The following is a 20,492-nucleotide window of genomic DNA, read 5'->3' as shown; positions in this document are numbered from 1 at the left end:
ATGAATACATTTTCATAATAAAAAAATTTTAAAATAAATATGATCTATCCTGAGAGGACTTCCTACATCCCCTAGCTGGGATGTAGAGTTTAAGTTTTTCCTTTTACCCTTAAAACCTATTGATTTCATTATGTTAACATTAACATAGCATTAATCCCTGTCTCAATCATTGTTACCATCTTCTTTCCAGAAGTGTGTATCTGTCGTCCTACCAGCTCATCAAAGGCAGAAAATGAATCTCTGTAGTTTCATTATCAAGTAATTTATATTTAGTTCAAAAGATCTGAATTGAACTTGGGCTCACACTTGCGCTCCCAGGGGCATCCAAATGTCAGGACAGATTTACATTTCCTAACAGCGCTGACCAGTCCCATCAGAAAAATGACAGCACAGTAAAAGGGAGAGGAAGTCCACCCCATGGTGAGCAAGCACTCATTCATTCACTCATTTATTCCTTTTATTCTATTCAGTGACTCTCTGAGCCGGGTACTGTGGGGGATCATGGAGGTACATTCCACTGCCCTGCCCCACCCGACAGTCCAGAGAAACACCTTCCAGGAGCTCAGTCTAGTGAAAGGAGAGGCATCCCACTACAGGTAACCAAAGCATCGCCATACTGCATGGTAAGTGCTACACCACAGGTAAGAGGAGAGGGCTGTGGGGTTGGCGGAGAGGCAGTGCACCCATCAGGAAACAGTTTTCTGGTGGGGAGGTGACAGCTCAGGGACTCCTCTGTGACCATCCCATTGGCTTCAGATGAAGAGGCTTATAGCAGTGACAGGCTGAGAGGCCAGGAAGAGCCCCAAATAAGGTGAGGTGAATAACCCAATGCTAATAGTTTGCAGCCCTTCAGAATAATATTCTTTAAATATGTTTGACAGTGTTATAGAGAAGAGGGTAAGCATGGCCAGGGAAAGGTGTGGAAAGGGGGCATGAGGCAGACTCCTCCTCCCTTTACAGTTTTTACAAGCAACGTATTAAGACATCTTTTGTTGCTTACGCACATCTTAAGGCTCCCATCCTTGCAAAAAGTATTCCTACCAGTGATACCCAGTTTCCTCCCAAAAGATATTCTAGCAGATATAGCTTTCTCCATCCCACTGCATTTCCAGGAATATTTTAGCAAACCACATGGGTTGGTACCCAGTGAGTCTGCCTCTGAATCCAGATCTGGGCTTGTCACACCACCTTCACTCCTAGCCCTCTGACAGGGCACATTCTAGAGCTTTGTGCTGCCTCCACTCATAAGAACCTCTTCTAGACATTCCTCTGGACTCTCCAACCAAAATGGACTTTTTCAAGTGAACCACGCAAAGACATCTTATAAATATGGATGTGGTACATAGAGAAGCCACTTTAAGCACTGGTAGATGCTTAGTAAATGTCTGAACAAATGAATTATTTCATTAATAAATTAGCAAACATAAAAGGATCATGCCAGGGACAAAAATGGTTGAGTAAATGAATGAATGAATGAATAAGAAAGAGACGAGAGGCCAGGTCCCTTTGACCTGCTAGCTTGGCTTCTCACCTGTCTCCTGGTTTGGGGCCACAGGGCTCAGCCACAGTAGGAGGAGGAGAATCAGCCCCATGGCTGCAGGCATCAAGCAGAGACAGTGTTTCAGGGACCAAGAACATGACTTTTAATACCTACTCTTTCCAATCAGGTCATTTGGCAACCTCACAGGGAGGAGCCCGCTGACACCTGGGCCATCACTGGCAGAGGGCAGGGGTGTCACACCGAGACAGGGGCACAGGTGTTCCAGCTGCTTGGAATAGCTTGGTCAAGCAGAGGTAATGTGCCAAGAAGAAATTTCCTATCTCCTGGTGTTTCCAGGCCTTTGGGAAGAGCAGAATCAGAGAAACCAGAGTGATTGCTGCCAGGGACTATGGAGATCATCTGGTCTGACCAGCCCATTCTATATAGATAAGGTTCTATCTTATCTTATAAGGCCCAGAGAAGACAAGAGGTAACCCAAGTTCACACAGCTCAGTTATTATAGAGCTGAGGTGTAGAGCTTGGTCTCCTGGCTCACTCCAGTGTTCTTTAAACCAAATGTAGTAGAGGAATTCAGAAATGCCCCTGGAAGGGCCCATCAGCCTGGAAAATCAGCAGGGCAGCTCTATTTCCCCCTAGCTGGTGTAAGTTGTCTACACCACAGGAATGCTGACAGAACAGGAGGAGGTTGAGACATAGAAATTTGAGGAGACTGTCTACTATAGGAAAATGTGAAAAGTAAGGTGACTCCAAAATCCTTTAAGCTAGGCTTCAGCAGTATGTGAACCGAGAACTTCCGGATGTACAAGCTGGGTTTAGAAAAGGCTGAGAAATCAGAGATCAAAGTGCCAGCATTCACTGAATCATGGAGAAAGCAAGGGAATGGATGGATAGATGAATGAATACATAAATGAATGATTGCTGGGCTGCAGTGGCCCCTTTCCCCTCCCCTGTTGAATAGTCTTCTCACTCTTGGCCTGTGAAGATCTCACATCTAAGTTAAATATTGGGAAGAGAAGCTTAGGGCTTCCCAGGTGGCTCAGAGGTAAAGAATCCACCTGCCCATGCAGGAGATGTGAGTTTGATCCTTGGGTTAGGAAGATCCCCTGGAGGAGGGCATGGCAACCCACTCCAGTATTCTTGCCTGGAGAATTCCATGGACAAAGGAGCCTGGAGAGCTACAGTCCATAGGGTCACAGAGAGTCAGACACGATTGAACAACTAAGCATGTAAAGAGAAGCTTGAGAACTTGCTGAAAATCAAGTTTTGGCTTCCTGTGAATCACATCTAGTTTGTAACAATAAACAAAGAACCTCAGAACAAGTAAAAATTTTGTACTGTAGCTTCTATCTCTGGTTGGAAAACATTTGGATATTCTATCAACTTCAGCAGTCTTTTGCATGTCTTCAGCATTCTTCTCTCAGCTTACCTTATAGACATAACAATTTTTAAATACCTAGTATATTTTTAGGGCATGTAAATATCATCGTATCTCCTGGCAAGAAAAAGCTGGCAGTTTAATAATAAAGTGAGTGAAGGACATTTGGAATGTTATCTACTCTGATAATGACTGTTGAACAAAACAGAAACAGTTGCAGACAAAGTTGAGGGAGGAGAAGGGAGATGAAGACATTTTCATCACTTCAAGATTTGGGAAAGCAATCACTGCAGATATTTGCTGGCATGAGAAAAGACAAGAGAGCTGAGAAGGGAGGTAATCAGATGCAAGGTCAGAACAATCCCATCCCCTGTCTTACAATGTCCTTCTTGTTGGTTCTTGTTCCCACTGACAGGCAGAGAGGGAAAACATTCAAAGACAGAGGGGTGGGCACCCATAGAACTTGTCTGTAGGAGAGTCCCCTGGAGATCTCTGATCTGGGGAAAACCAGCAGGGACACCTTAAAGACAAGTAGTGCAGACAGACTAGAGAGCCCCAGGGTCAGCTGGCTTTATAGTCATCTCAGATTTGGACGAGTTTGGGCTCTTTGGTTGGAAGAAATCAGACCTGCTCCTGCTGGTAGTAAAGAGGTAGAGAGAGAACAGTCATTACAGAGATCCATGTGGCAAAGGGGAAAACTGATCACATTCATCTGACTATAGGACCCAAATGTGGGCTGACCCTGTTAGGGTCTCCTCTAAGACCTCAGCATAGGTTCTTCTGGCTTAATTTGGAAGGCCATGTGTGGCGTCTTTGGGGATATCACTGGGATTTTGCAGAGGAAATGCTGCTGAGCTCAGGGTGATTAAAGAGGACAGGAAAGACCATTGCTGCAGCAAAGGAGATCCTTGTCAGGAAAGATCCTTGAAGCGGCACTTCATGTCTGCTTGCCTCGACATAGAACAGGCGATTCCTTACATTCATTCATTTCATTCAGTTACTTATTTGTTCTATTTGGGAAAATACTAAATAACAACATTGTGTGACAAGTGCTCTAACAGGAGGTTGAGAGAGAGTGCCAAGGGCTCACAGTGGGCAGGTAGCGTAGAATGCAGGCAGGGGACACTGTGATGTAGCTGAGCGAGCTCTCAATAGAGGACAGATGAAAGTGCAGTTTGGAAACAGCCAATAGTTCAGGGAATGGCAGGAGCTCAGGCTATGAAGCTGAAGTGTGGTCATGGATTAAAGGTCCTTTATGTGCCAGCAGAAGAAACCCAACTTTACCTTGTGGGGAGAGAACTGTTGGTGAGTTTTAGGTAGGGGAGTAAGACCCCATGGTAATGCTTTCTTCCTTCCCACTGCTCCAATCTCCTTATTCCCACCTTGGAGGGCAACTGGCAATATTTATCAAAATTACAAACGCACAAATCTTTTGTGCCAGTCATTCCTCTTTGGAGAATTTACCTGACAGATATGCCTGCACCCATGTGAATGACACAGGACCAGGTTTTCATGGCAGCATCATTTGTATTAATAAAAGATGGAAACAACTTCAATGTCTCTCAATAAATGGTTGAATCAATTATATTCCACCCATACAATGGAAAATGTATGAGTGAGTGAGTGAGTGAAAGTTGCTCAGTCGTGACCCCCATGGATTCTAAAAAAAGAATAAGAGAAACTTTTATTGAGTGATGTAGGAAATTCTCTAAGATACACCGTTAGGGGGAAAAAAGCAAGGCACAGAAATGTGTATACAGTATGCTAGTTTTTAAAGAAGTGTGAAGAATTATATATATATATATATAATTTGCTTTTATTTGCATAAAGAAACTCTGTATGGATGAAAAAAAAAGTCACAAGTGACTATCAAAGGGGATAAGGCAGAAACTGGACACATGGCTACAGAAATGGAAGAGACTTCACTGTATTCTTTTCTGTGGATTTTAATCATGTGAATGTATTACAAAAGTACATTTAAATATTATTAAGTAACCAAGAAAGAGAGAGTGAGGGAGGGAAAGAAAGGTAGGGGTGGGGGGCTCTATCATTCCCTTTCCCCTCTGCAGGCTTCATTTCTGCTTTCGTATTGCCAGAACTTTCTTTTGGTGAGCTCAGTGGCTAAGGGCTTCCAGTGGTTAAGGGAAACGCACAACTTTTCTTTCAGACCTTGGTGTAGAGAGATCTATTGTTGGCATCTGGGCTGAATTTCTTTCTTTCGATTCTAAGTAGAGAAAGGCAGGGAGGTGAGGAGGGAGAGAAGAGGAAGGTACCTTTTACTTTCCTCTCTTTCCCTCACCGCTGCTAGTGTTGAAGCAGTTTTGTGCTTGCTGTGGAAACAGGAGTTTGCTGGAGAGGCCAGGAGTCTGTTCCTGCAGGGGGCCAGGGGGAATGGGGAAATAAAGCCATTCAGGAACCACAGGCATCACTAGAAAACAGGTGAGAAATTGCAGAGGCTGAGAAAAGGACAGGACTTCCCTTGGGTTTGTTTCCTAATGATTACAGGTCACCTGTGCTGTGCTGTTTCAGACTTGAGTCTTAGAGGTCTGCTGTAGCTGCTTTCTTGGCAGGGGACGGTCACTAGTACTCCCAACATCCTAAGAAACTCCCAACCATGCAAGGCTTCTTTTAACCCAGGAACTCTCATCTCGCTGGTCTGGTGTTAAGTTTACCTCCAAAACCAGAGCGCGGCTCTCTGCTTTCTGTTCCTCCCCCAGAAGCAGTTCACAGAACTGAGGAAGGCAAGGGTGTATGCCAAGCACACCCTCGTGTTCTCCACGCTCCTAGAATAGTAGCTCTAAGTAGATTCTCTTTCCTTTTTAATCACATTCATCTTTGATCCCAGGAACATCAAGCTCACAGTGGGAATGCCTGGGCCATCTGGCAGCTGCTTCACCTAAGTTTTATAAGTGGTTTGATACCCTGGAGATTAGAAGTGGGAGAGGACTCTGACTGGCAGAAGAGCCAGCAGGATATGGTGGGCATGGTGATCCCTTGCTCCCATCCTCTAAGTCAAACGTTCTAAGGAAAAAGGAAGTTGGGCTGGGCCTCGCTTTAACCAGGGTGCTATAAAAACTAAGCCCTCTCTTTATACCATTAGAGGGTAAAGTAAACCTACACACATTTGGGGCCACAGAAAATGATGACTAACATAGTGCCCCAAAGGATGACTGCCTGGCTCACAGTTCCCCTTTGTGGTGTACTCCCAGTCCTCAAGAGGGAGTCCCCAGCAGAGGCTCAGGAGGTCTGCAAATCCTGCATTTGAGGTTCCAGAGCTGCTCCAGTCTCTGCCCTTTCTATTCCTGGTTGCTCATTTTCCTTGGATTCTGTAATGTATACAAACATTTTTCTAATATCTTGCCCTACCCACCTCACCCACCCCCATTTTTTACTCCCTATTTTAAAATGTCAGAGTTAGAACAAAGCATTTAGAATTTATCTTGTTTTTTAGAGGGTTTGGTGAGATGACAGTGACAATGGTATGTCATTCTAGTCTGGACGAACATAATTTCTTTCTCTCCCACTTCCCTGGGATAGCCACAGCTTCTGCTCTTGTTTTGCTCTATTTTCTGCAAAAGTGGACGCTGATATTTTTAACCAGATCAGTCACTCCTCTGATTAAAACTCTTCAGTAACTTTCCAATGTTCTTAGAATAAAATTTAAGATCTTTGGTGCCCAATACAATAAAACCTGAAATTCTTAGTAAGTCCTTTTTGCAGTTCCTTGCCCAAACTCCTTCTATCTTAGGACCATCGTATATGCTAGTCCCAGTCTGGAGCCCTTTTCTCCCTACTCTGAGTCTCATTTTGGGGGTCTTGGTTAAAGCATCACCTTCTCAGGGGCCCCCTTGTTATTTTTTCACAGCATCTACCCTTTTCCTTCACAGCTCTTATTTATTACAGCTCATAATTACACATTCATTTTGGTAACTCTGGGCAATGTCTGTCTCCCCCACAAGACTCGAAGTCCCTGAGGAGGGAGGGCCTATGTTTGTTTCAGTCCCTGTGACAACCCCTGAACCCAGTACAGATACCAGCAAACAGTAGGTACCCACATATTTGATGGATGATTAAATAGGGAGAGACTGGCATGGCTGGATAAGGTTGAGATTTAAGATAAGAACCTGAATTTGTGTGCTAGTGGTAGAAAAGGAATGAGATTTAAAGAGAAAAATCACCACAACGTGACAACAGGTGGTGAGGAGACACTGCTTTCCTAGTCAGAAATGCCACCTGACTCAGAGGAGGAAATGAATTTGCAAACCAGGGTGACTAATGGTTAGGTTTGAGGAAATATGATATTTACGTTGGCTTTAGACATACTGGCTGGAGCTGACCAAAGGACACTGAAGGGGAAATGTTCAGAAAGCTGCAGGGTGTAACTGGAGCTCCAGCAGGCCAGAAGCATGAAAGAGAAACTCAGAGAGGGTTGTTCACAGAAGTGGGGACTGAAGCATCTAAGACAACTCAGACTCTGTGGAGAGGAAGATCTGACTCGCTTCAGGGGGCCGTTACACCAAGGGGACTGGTAGTGGGCACACCCCATGCATCGTAAAGTGCTACAAAGTACTTTATACACAAAGACATAGACGTCTAGAATGGTGAACTGATTTGCTCAAGGTCATGTGGCAAGTCAGTGACAAAGCATTCCAAACCACTTTTCCTGACTTGTAAGGTCCAATTTTCTTTGCATCGTAACAGAAATTTCCTGAATTTTCCAACATGTCCACTTTACAGTGGACACTCAATACCACTTCCTGATAGTCAAGATAGGCAAGTAAAAAGCAGAATTTCATTTCCTTAGTTTATTAAAGGTGACAATGATACGTTAGGCTGTGTATGAATTACAGCAAGTAGAAACTCAGTTTGGAACACGAGTTGTACACACACGAGAACATCTCTGTTTAGACTCTTGCTCCTTTTATGTGAATTCAACAAAAGCTCTAAAGTCTTGGTAGACAGAGTTAATAACAGCCTCATTTAAGTGGAAAATATCTGCCTTCCACTCTTCTGCTATGTCTTGAATCTTGTCTCCACCTTGCAAGCAAACTCTTTTTTCCCTTTATTTATAGAAAAGAACACATCTCCCCTCCTATTTCTCTCAGAAGGAACTCTCTTCAGTGCATTCAAAGCTTCTCCCCACAACAGTGGGGATTTTCAGATACTGATAAGTTGCAAAGTGCTTTCAAAACACCCCATCCTCTTTCCACTCTCCCCCTACTCTCAAATAAATAAATAAATGGTATCTGGACAGTGAGGAAAGCAATGTCAAGGTCACTAAAACAAATATGCAGCCTAGAGGGACAGGGTTGGGGAGCTGGAGGAAAAAAAAAAAAAAAAGTGAAAACCCCGGAGCACACTGCTGAGCTCAGCTTTAGAAAGTGTCAGCGTCTTCCATCCTTTCATCCTGTGCTACATGAAACACGCATGACAGTAACGAGAGGACATCTTTCCTCCAGTGTAGTGACTTGGAGTAAGGAGCTGGATTTTCAATTTAAACCAGGACTGGAAGTAGAGCTCACCATTTTCACAAACATCTCAGTCTGAATCTGAGGCCTAATTCTCAGCGAGGCTAGAGTTTCACAATGTCATTCCGAAGCTCCTTGATGGACCAGGGAGTTTCTAGTCTGCCCTTCAACACTGGGCTGGGCTGGAGCGCTTTCACAGCCCCTCTGCCCCTGCCATGAACTGAAGGGAGAACAGCCTCAGGGTCTTCCAGCCTGACGTGGCCTTCAGATCCCAAGTCTGAGGCAAAGGGACCAATGCCAGACACCAACTTCTTCCCACTCCCTCCTGTCCTGGGGGAGCCTCAGCTCTGTTACTTTACCGCCCCTACTACTTCCAGTGACACTCCTGGTTGCCTCCGACTCAGACACTCAGCAGCTTCCACCAACCACGTGCAACTTTCTGTTCAGCTTCCCGGGGCAGCGCCCACAGCAGGTTTTTCCCTACTAGCAACCAACTATGGAAAGACAGACACCCAGGAAGAAGTCAGCCCCAGAACTAAAATGCTGTGGGCTTTAGTTCACAGAGCTGCCAGCCCTTGGAGCTGTGACCCTGACCAGTGCTTTACAGACAGGTCAGGAGCTACAGCAACTTAAAGAATGCCACAAACATATACACAGTCCCTTCAAAAACTTTTCCCATCAAAACACACATTAACAAAGGGTGTGGGTGTGTGTTAAAATTAGTAATAAGGATGACTGCATATACTACTGTCACCAGGCTAAAGAGTTAAGTGCATAATTGGCATAAGGTTCTTGTTATCATAAGAACACAGGAACATTCATGGTCACAGCCACAAACTATTAAGTCTTTTAACACCACTAATAGCAGGAAGCTTTCACCTCAACGTTGACAAAAGAAACTAAGCCCCGAGCTCAACCACTGGGGAGGGTCCCAGCCCCACTGCAGGAGGGAAGGGAGAGCATGGAGTTGGGCCAGGCTTCTACTCAGAACTGCAGTGACCTCCTAACAGAGGACAGAGTGGCAAGAGACTCACGGATGAGATGCTGGATGGGGCTTCTGTCCTCAGTTTAAGATGGCACCAGGGATTTGTCTGAGCTTGAAAGGTCAAACCTGCACCAGAGCTATGTTGACTAAAAGGGACCTTATCACCCAAGAGGAGGCCAACAGCTCCTCTGACTGAACAAATGCTCCTTATACAAGAGTTGTGGCCTCACTTATGCTTGAAATAGTCCTGGTCTAAGTATCAATTCTGGTCTGTGTCAAGTCCCCCAGGGTAGACAAAGAAAGTCAGCCTGTGGTATCATCTATGCCTAAAATACAAGAAAGTTATTACTGCCTCTTCGAGGTGTCTGAAGAGTCCAAGGTAGCAGTAACACTGTTTTTATGGCCTCAGAAGCACCTACATAAGAATGCCCATGACTCAGTCCCATTCTCTGATGCTTCTCCTCAGGGTGTGACCCTGTTCCAGGACTGGGAGAGAGAAAACTCCACACTCCTGTTTCAGCAGCAAAGGAGAAGTGAGTTCGCTGAGAAAGGCCTGGCTCAGAAGCTCCAGAATTAAAACAAAATAAAACTGGAAATGATTCTTGAGATGCAGCTGAAACCAGATCTGGTCCAAGTGGAGAAGGCCATGGATATTGGAAGAACTGGGTCTCACTGTCCACTCCCCTAACAGAGGCACTGGAAGCTTCACTTAGGGACCCATATGTCAGCTCTGATGGAAATGCTTGGTACCTGCAAATTGTCACAATAGACTGGACCCCACCAACCTATATAAGGTTGAATACACATGACATTAGACAGATAATAAAAATTAATAATTATGATAACAGTTAAAAAAAAAAGATAAAACCAAGTGGGGAAAGTCCTTAGGAGGGTGGCTCAGTTCCGCACTATGTGTGACCCTCGCCCCTAGGAAGAGCGCTTTCCGTGCTTTCTCAGGTGGTCTCCAGGTCAGTGGCCTCCAGGGCCAAGGCTTCGGTGGGCTCCTCCTCGTAGTCTGACATGTAGGACTCCAGGCTCTGCTTGGCCAGCAGCTCCCTCCGGGCCTGCAGCCGCTCACAGCGGGGACAGCTCCCAGACTTGAAACAAGTTTTATGGTAGCATGCTTTACACTCTGTTCAGGTTGGGAAGGGGAGAGAGAAGAGAACAATCTGTGTCATCTCAGGCTGGAAGCAAGTCACTGCCAGGACCCTTCTTACAGCCGTGGCTTAGTGTACCTGTGGTGAGACACAGGGAGCTGCTGAACCAAACCCAGCTTCTGTTAACAGGGGCAACTGACAGGAAATTAATAAGCCCTTGTGCTCTGTCCTTATGGCCGACCCCATGCTGGGCACCAGCTCTCACCTTCACAGATCCGGCACTTGTGGAGCTCAAAGGGGAAGATGATGTCATCTTCATTCTGGCAGAACTCACAGATGAAGCCCTTGGCTTGGCAGAGCTGGGGAGGAAACAGACAGGCAGAAAAGGGAGGCAAAGTTCACCAGGCACTGGCCAAGAGGGTGAACACAAGCGGGGCAAGGAGCAAAATATAAATAAGACTTGAGGGGCTCCAAGGGCTTCCCCGGTGGCTCAGTGGTAAGGAATCCATCTGCAATGCAGGAGACACAGGAGAAACGGGTTCAATCCCTGGGTCGGGAAGGCCCCTGGAGGAGGGCATGGCAACCCACTCCAGTATTCTTGCTGGGAAAATCCCATGGGGTCTCAAAGAGTTGGATACGACTGGAGCAACTGAGCACACACGCACGAGGAGCTCCAAAGTGTTCTCCAACCTTCAGGAAAGAGACTGGAGCTGGACTTAGCATGACAGCCAAACTGGGCCCAGGCTGGGCAGTGTCAGACACAGTCTTAAGATGGAGACCAAGAAAGGTACGAGTTTGAGAAACTCCAGCCACAAGAGTGGTTCTCAAAGGAGAGATGACAAGAAGGAAGGAATGGGGCCACAAAGGGCTTCCTAAAGTAAAAATTCCAGTGTGGGTAATGATTTGAAATGGGAACCACAACCAATTAAGATGAAATGTAAAAGCAAGGACAGTTTTCCAAAATAATATCCAGCCTTGGGCCAGGTTATAGTGAAATCTTTCCAATTCCCCCTGCCACACAGGAGCTCTACATGTGCCCCATTTTAAGCTCTAATTCTGGGACTGTTACAGCAACACAGCCTGGACATATTCTAAGACAGGGAATTCTAAAAATGGAATTTCTGGTATGTTGGATAGATCAGGAACAATAATAACTTGCATCTACAGAATATTTAAGTTTGCACAGTGGTGGTGGTGGTTTAGTAGCTAAGTTGTGTCCAATTCTTGCCACCCCATGGACTGTAGCCCACCAGGCTCCTCTGCCCATGGCATGCTCCAAGCAAGAATACTGGAGTGAATTCCCTTCTCCAGGGGATCTTCCTGTGGTATTTCCTGTGGTCACAGTGACTGAAAATGCTAAGACAAGACCCTGTCCTTCTCTGAGTCTAATCTAATCCAGGGTCCTCCTCCCACATCATGGCAAGTCTTTAGTGAAGACCCACTTAGTCCTGTCCGTTTCCCAGGAGAAATGCCAACACCACATCCTCTTCTAATTCTAGACTCCTTAGATCTGGATGATTTAGCTGTTCATCAACCCTGGGGAGAGCAAGCCTGTGCAATTGCTCTCACAGTGTTAACAGGCCAATTCAACTTCCTGGAACTCAACAGCATGAACCCTGGACCCACGCTTCTCTTCACAACCCTAAGTAAGGGCCCTGCATCGTGCTAGAGCGAGACTTTCTTACCACACATCGCTCTACATGGGCAGCCCCGGCCCTGGTGAGCTCAGCAAGCCGGGGCCCTAGCTCCCCCTTCCTGGTGGCAGTCAGGTCATTCAGCGAGTACAGGTGGAGATCCTCCGTCAGGTGGCCTGGAACGGTGTCAAAGGCATCCAGAAGCCTGCAGGAAATGAGGGGAAGTGGGCAGAAGCAGAGAATGAATCCTTTGTGTGGCCCTTGAAAGAAGAAAGATTTCTATCCAGAAGCTGGTTAGGGATGAGAAGGGTCCTAGAGATAATGAGGGTGGGTAACACCCAGCCCACCCAGGCTACCCCAACCCTCCCCACAACCAGGCATCTGGAGGGTGAAGTGACTTCTACACCCTTCTGCAGAGTGACTTGGGTCAGCTTGCCAAGAGTGGTGGGCTGACCCTGGATGGAATAACCAGAGAGAAGGATACATAGTTACTGTTGTAGGCTTCTTGTTTACTATTTCTAGAATTTTCTGCATGATCCCCCTACTCTCCTGCTTTACATAACAAGGGCCAACTGCTGGGACACGTTTCTTCCAGAGACACTGACTGAGCCAGAGGTCTGTGGCCTCCATCAAGACTTACTCTTTGGCCAGTCGGCAGGTCTTAAACATGTTCTTCATGTGATAGAGCTGGATCCGCAGCAGCTGAAGAGAAGGGCATTGTGGGGGTGGATGGAGGGGTTGGAGGGGGTATGAAGGAGAGGGAAACAACCATTAGAAAGAAAGTGCCTTTAAACCATTCAGGTCTAGAAAGCTTGCATGCAGTAACCAGAGCCAGGCCTTTCTCTATACCTTTAACTCAACAATACGCTTCAAAGTGACCCCCAGTCAGGGAAGGTCCTTTGCTAGGTCTGCCCCAATCACATACACAGCTGGGAGCCGCTGAAAAATCCAGAATCCAAACTTTTGGCCTGATACCCTCTTCTCTGTTCACTTAATATTTTCAGTGAAGGGGAGAAATCCTGCTTTTGCCATCAAGTGCTATCTATAACTCTAGAGCTGCCTTGCCAGGTTTGAGACTAACTAGACGCTTTGGAAATGGCAAGAGAAAGTGCATAGAGAGAGCAAGAATGATAAGATGGTTACAGCTCTGCATGGCAACAGAGAGGATTGTGGTGATCTTGGGAAACCGCTAAGAACAGGGGTAATTTATGCCGTCACCTTTCCGAGGGTCTCACCCGGACATGATTGAGCAGCTTGACCTTCCTATAGAGGGCACTGTTGATGTCCTGCACGTTGAAGAGAGGGTCGTTCCAGATCTTAATGAGCAGGTCCTTGGAGAAATTGCTGACGTAGTACTTGCTGAAATCCCACTTGCGCAGAATGCGGCTGGGGATAACCATCTGGGCATTCTCGTGGCAGCACTGACAGAAGTACTTGCCCAAGTACTCACAGTACCGCAGCCGCTTGATGTAGTCTGAAAAAACAGAAGGTCAAGAGGTCAGAGGCGGCTTTCCCAATTATAAGCTGGTGAGGCGGCCTTGCTGTTCCTTTTGAATTAGAAGGAGGGCTGGTCAGTGGACTCCAACCACCTCTGTCTGAGTTGGTTGAAAGCCAACAGAAACCCATACAGTGAGGCCTGTGGTTTCTGTGTCCCAGACTGGAGGCCACTGAGGAAACAAACGCTGCCAAGTTGGGAAGATCCAGTCTCCAAGAACCTGGCTGAGAGTACAGTAAGTCCCCTACATACAAACGAGTTCCATTCTGAGAGCATGGTCGTTAAGTCCAGCTTGTTCACAAGCTCAACAAAGTTAGCCAAGGTATCCAACTAACACAATCAGCTATATACTGCTGCTTTTACGCTTGCTTCTGGACATCCTGGGCTCGAAGTAAAGACACTGTACTGCTGTACTCTATACAGTTGTTGTTGTTGAGTCACTCAGTCACATCCAACTCTTGTGACCCCACTCACTTAGCCCACCAGGCTCCTCTGTCCCTGAGATTTCCCAGGCAAGAATACTGGAGTGAGCTGCCATTCCCTTCAGGAGATCTTCCCAACCCAAGGATCAAGGCCGCGTCTCCTGCATTGGCAGTCGGATTCTTTACTGCTGAGGCACCAGGGAAACTCGCTCTATACAGTACTGAGCAGTAAAGCACACAAAAGCACAGCCACTTGCAGAGGGTGCACGCATGTGACAATGTACACCAGACACGTGAACTTCCGTGCTTGGACATGTGAACATGTGTTCATACCTAAGTTCACAGCTCAAAGGCTTCTATGTAGGGGACTTACTGTACACAATTTTCTCTGGTAATGGGCTTCTAGAAACCATTTTCCTCTGATTACCAGTGTTCTTGCCTGGTCCTACCCCTTCCCTCTTCCAGGCCCCTTTTTTTCCTTTCCCCAGTTCTGTGCTGTTAGCTCCTCTTACTGCCTCTCTGACCAGCTCCCTTGCCCATGTGTGTGAGAGGGGGAAGCCCCTGGAGGCAGCATGAGGGTCAGAGAAGACACTCACCAGGATCAGTCCGGATGCCGCAACCTGCGCAGCGGTAATTCTGCTTGGCCACAGCGATTTTCCTCCTGAAGGAAGGGGAAGGAAAGGGGATGGCAGATACCAGCTTTATGAGGGCTCTGAGATGTACAGGGTGAGGACACAAACACTGGGCTCCCGGAAGCTGGGAAGGGAGGGGAATTCACCTATTTTTTTTTTTAAGAGTTGGACAAAACAAGCCTATTGGGAGAGCCAATTCAAAGCAAGGATGGCAAGGTTAGAATTTAGGCCTAGGCAGTGACCCTCCCCAATAATGAGCCACAGTTTCTGAACAAATATAAGAGATGACAAATAAAGAGGAGAGAATAGGAAAGAAAAGCATCCATCCCTCTTAAGAGGAAGGGGAAGAAAACAGCTCATAAAACTATGGGTGGAAGGCAACAGGTTGGGAGACCAGTGATAAACGACCTCTTTTCCAGTTAGCTCTGGGAAAGAATGGGAGGTCTAAGAGTAAAACTTGCAGACAAGAAGGATAATCCTCTCCCTCGGCCTTTTAGAACTGTGTGGGAGGTACAGCTGCAGATAGAGAGATGAGGGTAAGGAGACAGTTCTGACAATCCACAGAGAAAGTATCTGTTTTCCAAAGGGCACAGCCCCTGACTACTCACGTTGGGGCTGGATGAACATTAAAAATTATCTGTGGCCGGGGTGGCGCCCACTCCAGGTTGCCGCGAACGCGGATACGCAGTTTGTAGATGTCAGCATGCTGCCCATCATCTGGGGAGATGGGCAGTGAGTCAGGGATGGGCAGGAGCTGCAGGAGAAAAGCACAGGTGATCTTCCATGGACAGTCTGGGGAATACACACACTTGACCCTTCTGACCACAACAGAAACATAATGGATCAAAGACTTCTCAGAAACACCTGAGCAAGGGCTTCATGGAACCTCGGCCTCAAAATAAATAAGGGACCAAGCTATTAGAAGTGAGGGCCTTGGGTTTCAAGAATCAAAAGGAATGGAAACAGCACCCCAGTTGGTGGCGCCTCTCGCTAACACTGTCCCTGAGCCCACCCTGGGCCTCTTGGTGCGCCAGGATGCGTCATGCCTTATTCAACTGTAGAGCAAAGAAGAACCTTTTTTTCAGTTCTTTCAGATACTCTTCCAGGGTCTCAAGGTGGTCACAGCTCAGGTGTGCTGCCCCCAGGTCTAGTGAGCAGTCATGTGGGGTAAAGACAGTGAAGGAGCTGCCACCTACATGCACAGGCATGTAGGCAGGCATGCACATGAGTTAAGTCTCTTCAGTCATGTCTTGGGTCTTTAAGACCCTAGGGACTGCAGCCCGCCAGGCTCCTCTGTCCATGGAATTCTCCAGGTAAGAATTCTGGAGTGGGTTGCCGTGCCCTCCTCCAGGGGATCTTCCTGACCCAGGGATCAAACCTGTGTCTCTTATGTCTTCTGTATTGGCAGGTGGCTTCTTTACCACTAGTGCCACCCTGGGAAGCCCAAGACAAGCATGCACACATGCCTTCATTTATTCATTTCACACATTTGCAGTGAAGGGCTTCTACAAGTCAGGAAGGAAACACGTACATTCATGCTAAACAGTGGATGTATGACAAAGAAGAACAATATCGGGAAGGCTCACAGCCTTCTGGGGCTGGGCGGTGGGTAGAGAAGTAGAGCTGAAGAACCTACCTTCTGAGGGGCATCGTGCTCTGGAACGAGCCACTCCAGCTCCGAGGCGGCGGGCAGCTGCATCCCCTCAAACTGCTTCAGGAGCCCCATGGCCACTGCCTCAGCAGACGTGGAGTGCAGGAAGCAGTGGGAGCTGAAGTGGAGAGAGTCAAGGAAGGCTGAACAGGGAAGACAGGAGGACAGGAGCCCTCCCTTTGGGACCTGACAACTTACGCAGTGATTTCCAGGCTGAGAGAACACTCACAGCCACCCCAGGCTACAAAGCTTTCTTTCTCATCATTTTCAGACTTCTGTGCACAGTGGGAAACACAGTGGTCCACACAGGGTTCTAAGACTTAGGCTCAGGTACCATTTACTAGCATTCATGACAATGCTGGTTAAGAATTCTGTATCAAATCCTTTCTCTAAACTTTTCTTTTTTGGAGGCCACACCACACAGCCTATGGGATTTAAGTTTCCTGACCAGGGATCAAACCCATGCCCTCTGCATTGGAAGCGCGGAGTCTTAACCACTGGACCTCCAGGGAAGCCCTAAACTTCAATTTCTTTAACTGCAAAATGGGAATGACAACACCTGTTTACAAAGTTGAGAGAGTCAAACTGCTCTGTGGACTCTAAAGACTATTGCTGCTCCCATGTGAGCTTCTGTCTCCTCTAGCTGAGTCTACTATGGGGAATCTGTTCAATTTGATTTCATAGTCAGAAATCATGATCACTGTTCTCTCTTTCGAGACCTCATCTTCTAGGGGTCTCTGATATAATCAGACTTATCAGAGAAGGAATAATCCACATTGAAAGCTTCACTTCCACCAGAGTCCACCCTGTTTGAACCCATAATCTTCTCTCTCTTTCCCTGGCTCACCACCACCAGGCAGGCTGGTCACATTAACTTTGCTTCTTTGTGGATTCAGATGGTGCCACCCCATCCATATGCCAAGAACTGGGTTTATTTCTCCACCCATCCCAAAGTTCTATTTAAAAAAAAAAAGCTACTTACAAGGACTGAGAGGAAATGAAGGATTTGCTGTTGGAGGGCGTGCTCCTTCTGATGTCAGCATCTAAATGGAAACAACAGTTAAGGGGGACGGGAAACAGAAAGGGAGGAGGTAAGGATAATAATGGACACCAGTCCAAGCTACTGCCAGCTAAGCACTCAGGGCGGCAGCAAGGTGCCACATTCTACGCAGGATAAGGAGCAGAGTCCAGGTGAAGGTCTATATACGATTTATAGTTTGGCTCTGTTCAGGTCACACCAGGCTGAATTAGTGACATTACACACAGCATTGAGAAGGTCAAAGTGGCTACAAATCCAGGTGGAAACACAAACTCTGATTTGGTTTAAAGCAGTGAAGGAAAAAATGAAGCGTCCTAAAGGCAAGCAGGGACATACTCTGTACCAAGCAGTGACAAACTACTCTAATTTCTCTCTCATCATCTAAACCTCAAGCCCTCTTAAATTATAAATTCTCAGAAGTAAGAACTCTATCGAGCTCTTTTTTAATTTCAGAATCAGTACCCAGCACAGAATTTAGATCATAGAGGTTACTCATTAAATGTACATGGGATTGAAACTTTGCTTCTAATATCTGACTGCTAGTGGTATCAGCCCTGAATGTGAGAAGTCTTCCATGTCCTTAACAAAGTTTCATGGAAAGACTCCCTTCCTGTCTGGTGGCACAGGGAAGAAAAGAACTTCCCTATGGCTTGGCAACTCCCTGGAGATGCCTGGTAAACAACACATTTTTATGGAGCTATTTAACATGATCTTTACTAGAGAACTTGCAAACACAGTCTTGGGAAATTATGGCAGACTTTCCAAAGCCTGTTTACAATAAAGAATTTGAAGAGGGTTTCTAATAATGATATGATTAAATCTCTAGAGATCTCATCTACCCAAATAATTTTAATAGAGAGAAGGAAATATAGCATTCATGTTCCAGAAAGGCAGACAGAGCCTGTTCAAGTCATGGAAATAGGACTATTCTGATAAGTCTCATCCCTCACTTCCTTTGATGCCTCATGAAAAGACTTTTTCCTAAATAAACCTACACAGTGACCAATCTACTGCATTTAAGCCCCTAAATAGAGCACCAGGCGTAAATGACATCACTCTGCACTTGGCCATGGGTTGCTCAATTGTTCTTCATGTTTCCTCTGTACACATATATATTTGTATGGATCATTAGATTATAATATCTCCTTGTGAGGAAATGAGATCATGTCTAATTCTTCTGTTTAGCCCCCAAATACTTAATACAGTGGTCTGTATACAAGCATATACTCAAATAATATTCCTGGCCTTGAGGGCCAGGCTTCAAAGCTGTAAGTACAAGAGAGGAAAACTGAAACCTCTTAGCTTTCATGTGCTCTTTAAGCATAGAAAACCTTAAGACAGCAACAAAATCTTTGACTAGTAAATAATGAATCCTATTTAACAAGTAAGTTCATGTATATCATATGCTCTGAATTTGCACCACCAAAATCCAGTTCCCAAGATACTGCTAGTCTGTATTCCATTCTAAATAGTGCTGTATTTCATTCTAAATAAAGCCCAAGAATACTGGAGTGGGTAGCCTATCCCTTCTCCAGCAGATCTTCTTGACCCAGGAATTGAACCAGGGTCTCCTGCATTGCAGGCAAATTCTTTACCAATTGAGCTATCAAGGATGCCCTCTAAATAGTGCTATTGGAGGGGAAAAAATTCTAGGTAATAACAGATCTCAATAGACCACTGGGTTTGCAGCGCTGATCTGAGTAACACTAAACTGCCTTGGATTGTACGTAAGTCTTGCCTTGTCCTTAAAACCCTCAAAGAGCTTTGTACATGACAGGTTTTCAAAAAATATTTCCTAAATAATTGGCTCAAAGCAAAAAGCAAATTTCAGCCTGTTTAGGATAGAAAAGGAAAAAGAAGAGACAATCTTAGATATCCTTGAGTAAAGAGCTAACAGTTATTGCTGAGGGCCAGGCTACTAAGGAAAACATGGCATGCCAGAGAGGAAAGGTGGTGGACAATCCAAGGTTGCTGAAAACTACCCTCTTCATAAAAGCTAGTTAGCAGTTCTTCATCCTCATGTTCTTTGAGAGAAAAAAAGTCTTTGGAAAATAAAGTGAAGTCATACTTTATCCTGTTTCTTCATTTTTACCAGAGGTATAGTAACGTCCTAGCTAATCATGAATATTTCCAAGAGTGCAGAAGGTTACACAAGTTTGGAAGTGAGGATCTTACCCCAAGAGTGGAGAGAGAGAGGCAGTGCCTGATACCAGAGGGACATCACACCTGTCACTGGTCAGTGCCATGAAAGCCTTGTGGATACTAGGCCTCTGCTGCATCCTGCTCACTCTCCAGTCAATTCAAGCAGATGATAGCTTAGTGTGGTTGGAACACTAGCTGAAGATCTGGGTAAAAGTAGATCAGGGTCTAAGATAATTCAGGAGTAAAGAGAGAGAAGAAAGCTACTCAACTGAATGAGTTAAACGTACCCCAAATGAGAGCACTTTAGAAAGAAGTCTGAGAAGCTCTCCTTCCAAATGGAAGTTAACATAATTATGAAATATTTTATCAATTATTTAAGGATAATTGATAAATTCTTTAATGATTTCAAGTATTTCTGATGCTTTAGATAGGATAAAGCTATTATTATGGACTGGGTAAGTTAAACGATATAAAAACAAACAACAACAAAATAATGACATGTTGTAAGAATTTTTGTATGTCCAGACATGGGCATTGGAATGATCAGGGAAGAACTGGTTAAAATCCTGTATGCTAGCAAAATCTGCACATTTTTAAATAAAACAAGCAAGGCAGAAGAAGAGAGTCAACTTCAGAATTTACTGGGCAATCTGATGGGGGGTTTCAACCTGTTTTCCCTTCAGCAGATAAGGGGATATCCAACATTCAGAAATCCAACTCTAATGAATTTTCTGCAACTGCTGATTCAAGAGGAAACACTTTAAAATGGAGAACCACAATTACTCTTGTCTTAGAAGGAGAAAAAAATATATTATTAAAAGAGGGAGGGTGGGGAGGAGCAATTGATTACCTTGAATTGGATATAATTTTTAAACTTGCCAAAAATATAGTTCATGAACTTTCTTCATTATATATTGTAACAATTATCAATTTATTGCCTTTCGGCTCCAAACCTGCCCTTCTTTTTGTCTGCTCTGTGATAATGGAGTTGGATTGAAAACACTCATCTTTTGCCAGCTGGCACACTGCTAAGCTTTGCCAGCAGAGGGCA

The 20,492-nt window shown here is 45.5% G+C and overlaps 1 protein-coding gene and 1 long non-coding RNA gene across 10 annotated transcripts in view; one reads left to right on the top strand and one right to left on the bottom strand.

Moving 5' to 3' along the window:
• The first annotated feature begins 629 nt into the window (after positions 1 to 629).
• LOC112447332 (uncharacterized) lies at positions 630 to 10,294 on the top strand. Its single transcript, XR_003035453.2, has 2 exons — positions 630 to 3,227; positions 9,796 to 10,294. It is a non-coding gene; the product is annotated as an uncharacterized lncRNA (long non-coding RNA).
• The window catches only part of RUBCN (rubicon autophagy regulator), a 51,066-nt gene continuing 38,240 nt past the window's right edge, over positions 7,667 to 20,492 (bottom strand). For 8 of the 9 annotated variants that reach the window (XM_059875786.1, XM_059875851.1, XM_010801168.4 and 5 more), the window contains 9 exons: positions 17,243 to 17,303; positions 16,246 to 16,378; positions 15,218 to 15,363; positions 14,574 to 14,638; positions 13,296 to 13,534; positions 12,701 to 12,762; positions 12,112 to 12,265; positions 10,692 to 10,785; positions 7,667 to 10,461 (listed from right to left, as the gene is read on the bottom strand). In XM_059875786.1, coding sequence (XP_059731769.1) covers positions 10,283 to 10,461; positions 10,692 to 10,785; positions 12,112 to 12,265; positions 12,701 to 12,762; positions 13,296 to 13,534; positions 14,574 to 14,638; positions 15,218 to 15,363; positions 16,246 to 16,378; positions 17,243 to 17,303 — 1,133 coding nt within the window. In that variant the 3' untranslated portion in view covers positions 7,667 to 10,282. The remainder of the gene's footprint in view (positions 10,462 to 10,691; positions 10,786 to 12,111; positions 12,266 to 12,700; positions 12,763 to 13,295; positions 13,535 to 14,573; positions 14,639 to 15,217; positions 15,364 to 16,245; positions 16,379 to 17,242; positions 17,304 to 20,492) is intronic. The other variant, NM_001101897.2, reaches the window with a different exon arrangement.

This window comes from Bos taurus, chromosome 1 (genome assembly GCF_002263795.3).
Source record: "Bos taurus isolate L1 Dominette 01449 registration number 42190680 breed Hereford chromosome 1, ARS-UCD2.0, whole genome shotgun sequence".
NCBI classification, from domain to species: domain Eukaryota; kingdom Metazoa; phylum Chordata; class Mammalia; order Artiodactyla; family Bovidae; genus Bos; species Bos taurus.
The sequence above is the reverse complement of the archived record's forward strand: the minus strand, read 5'-3'. Positions and strand labels throughout refer to the sequence as shown.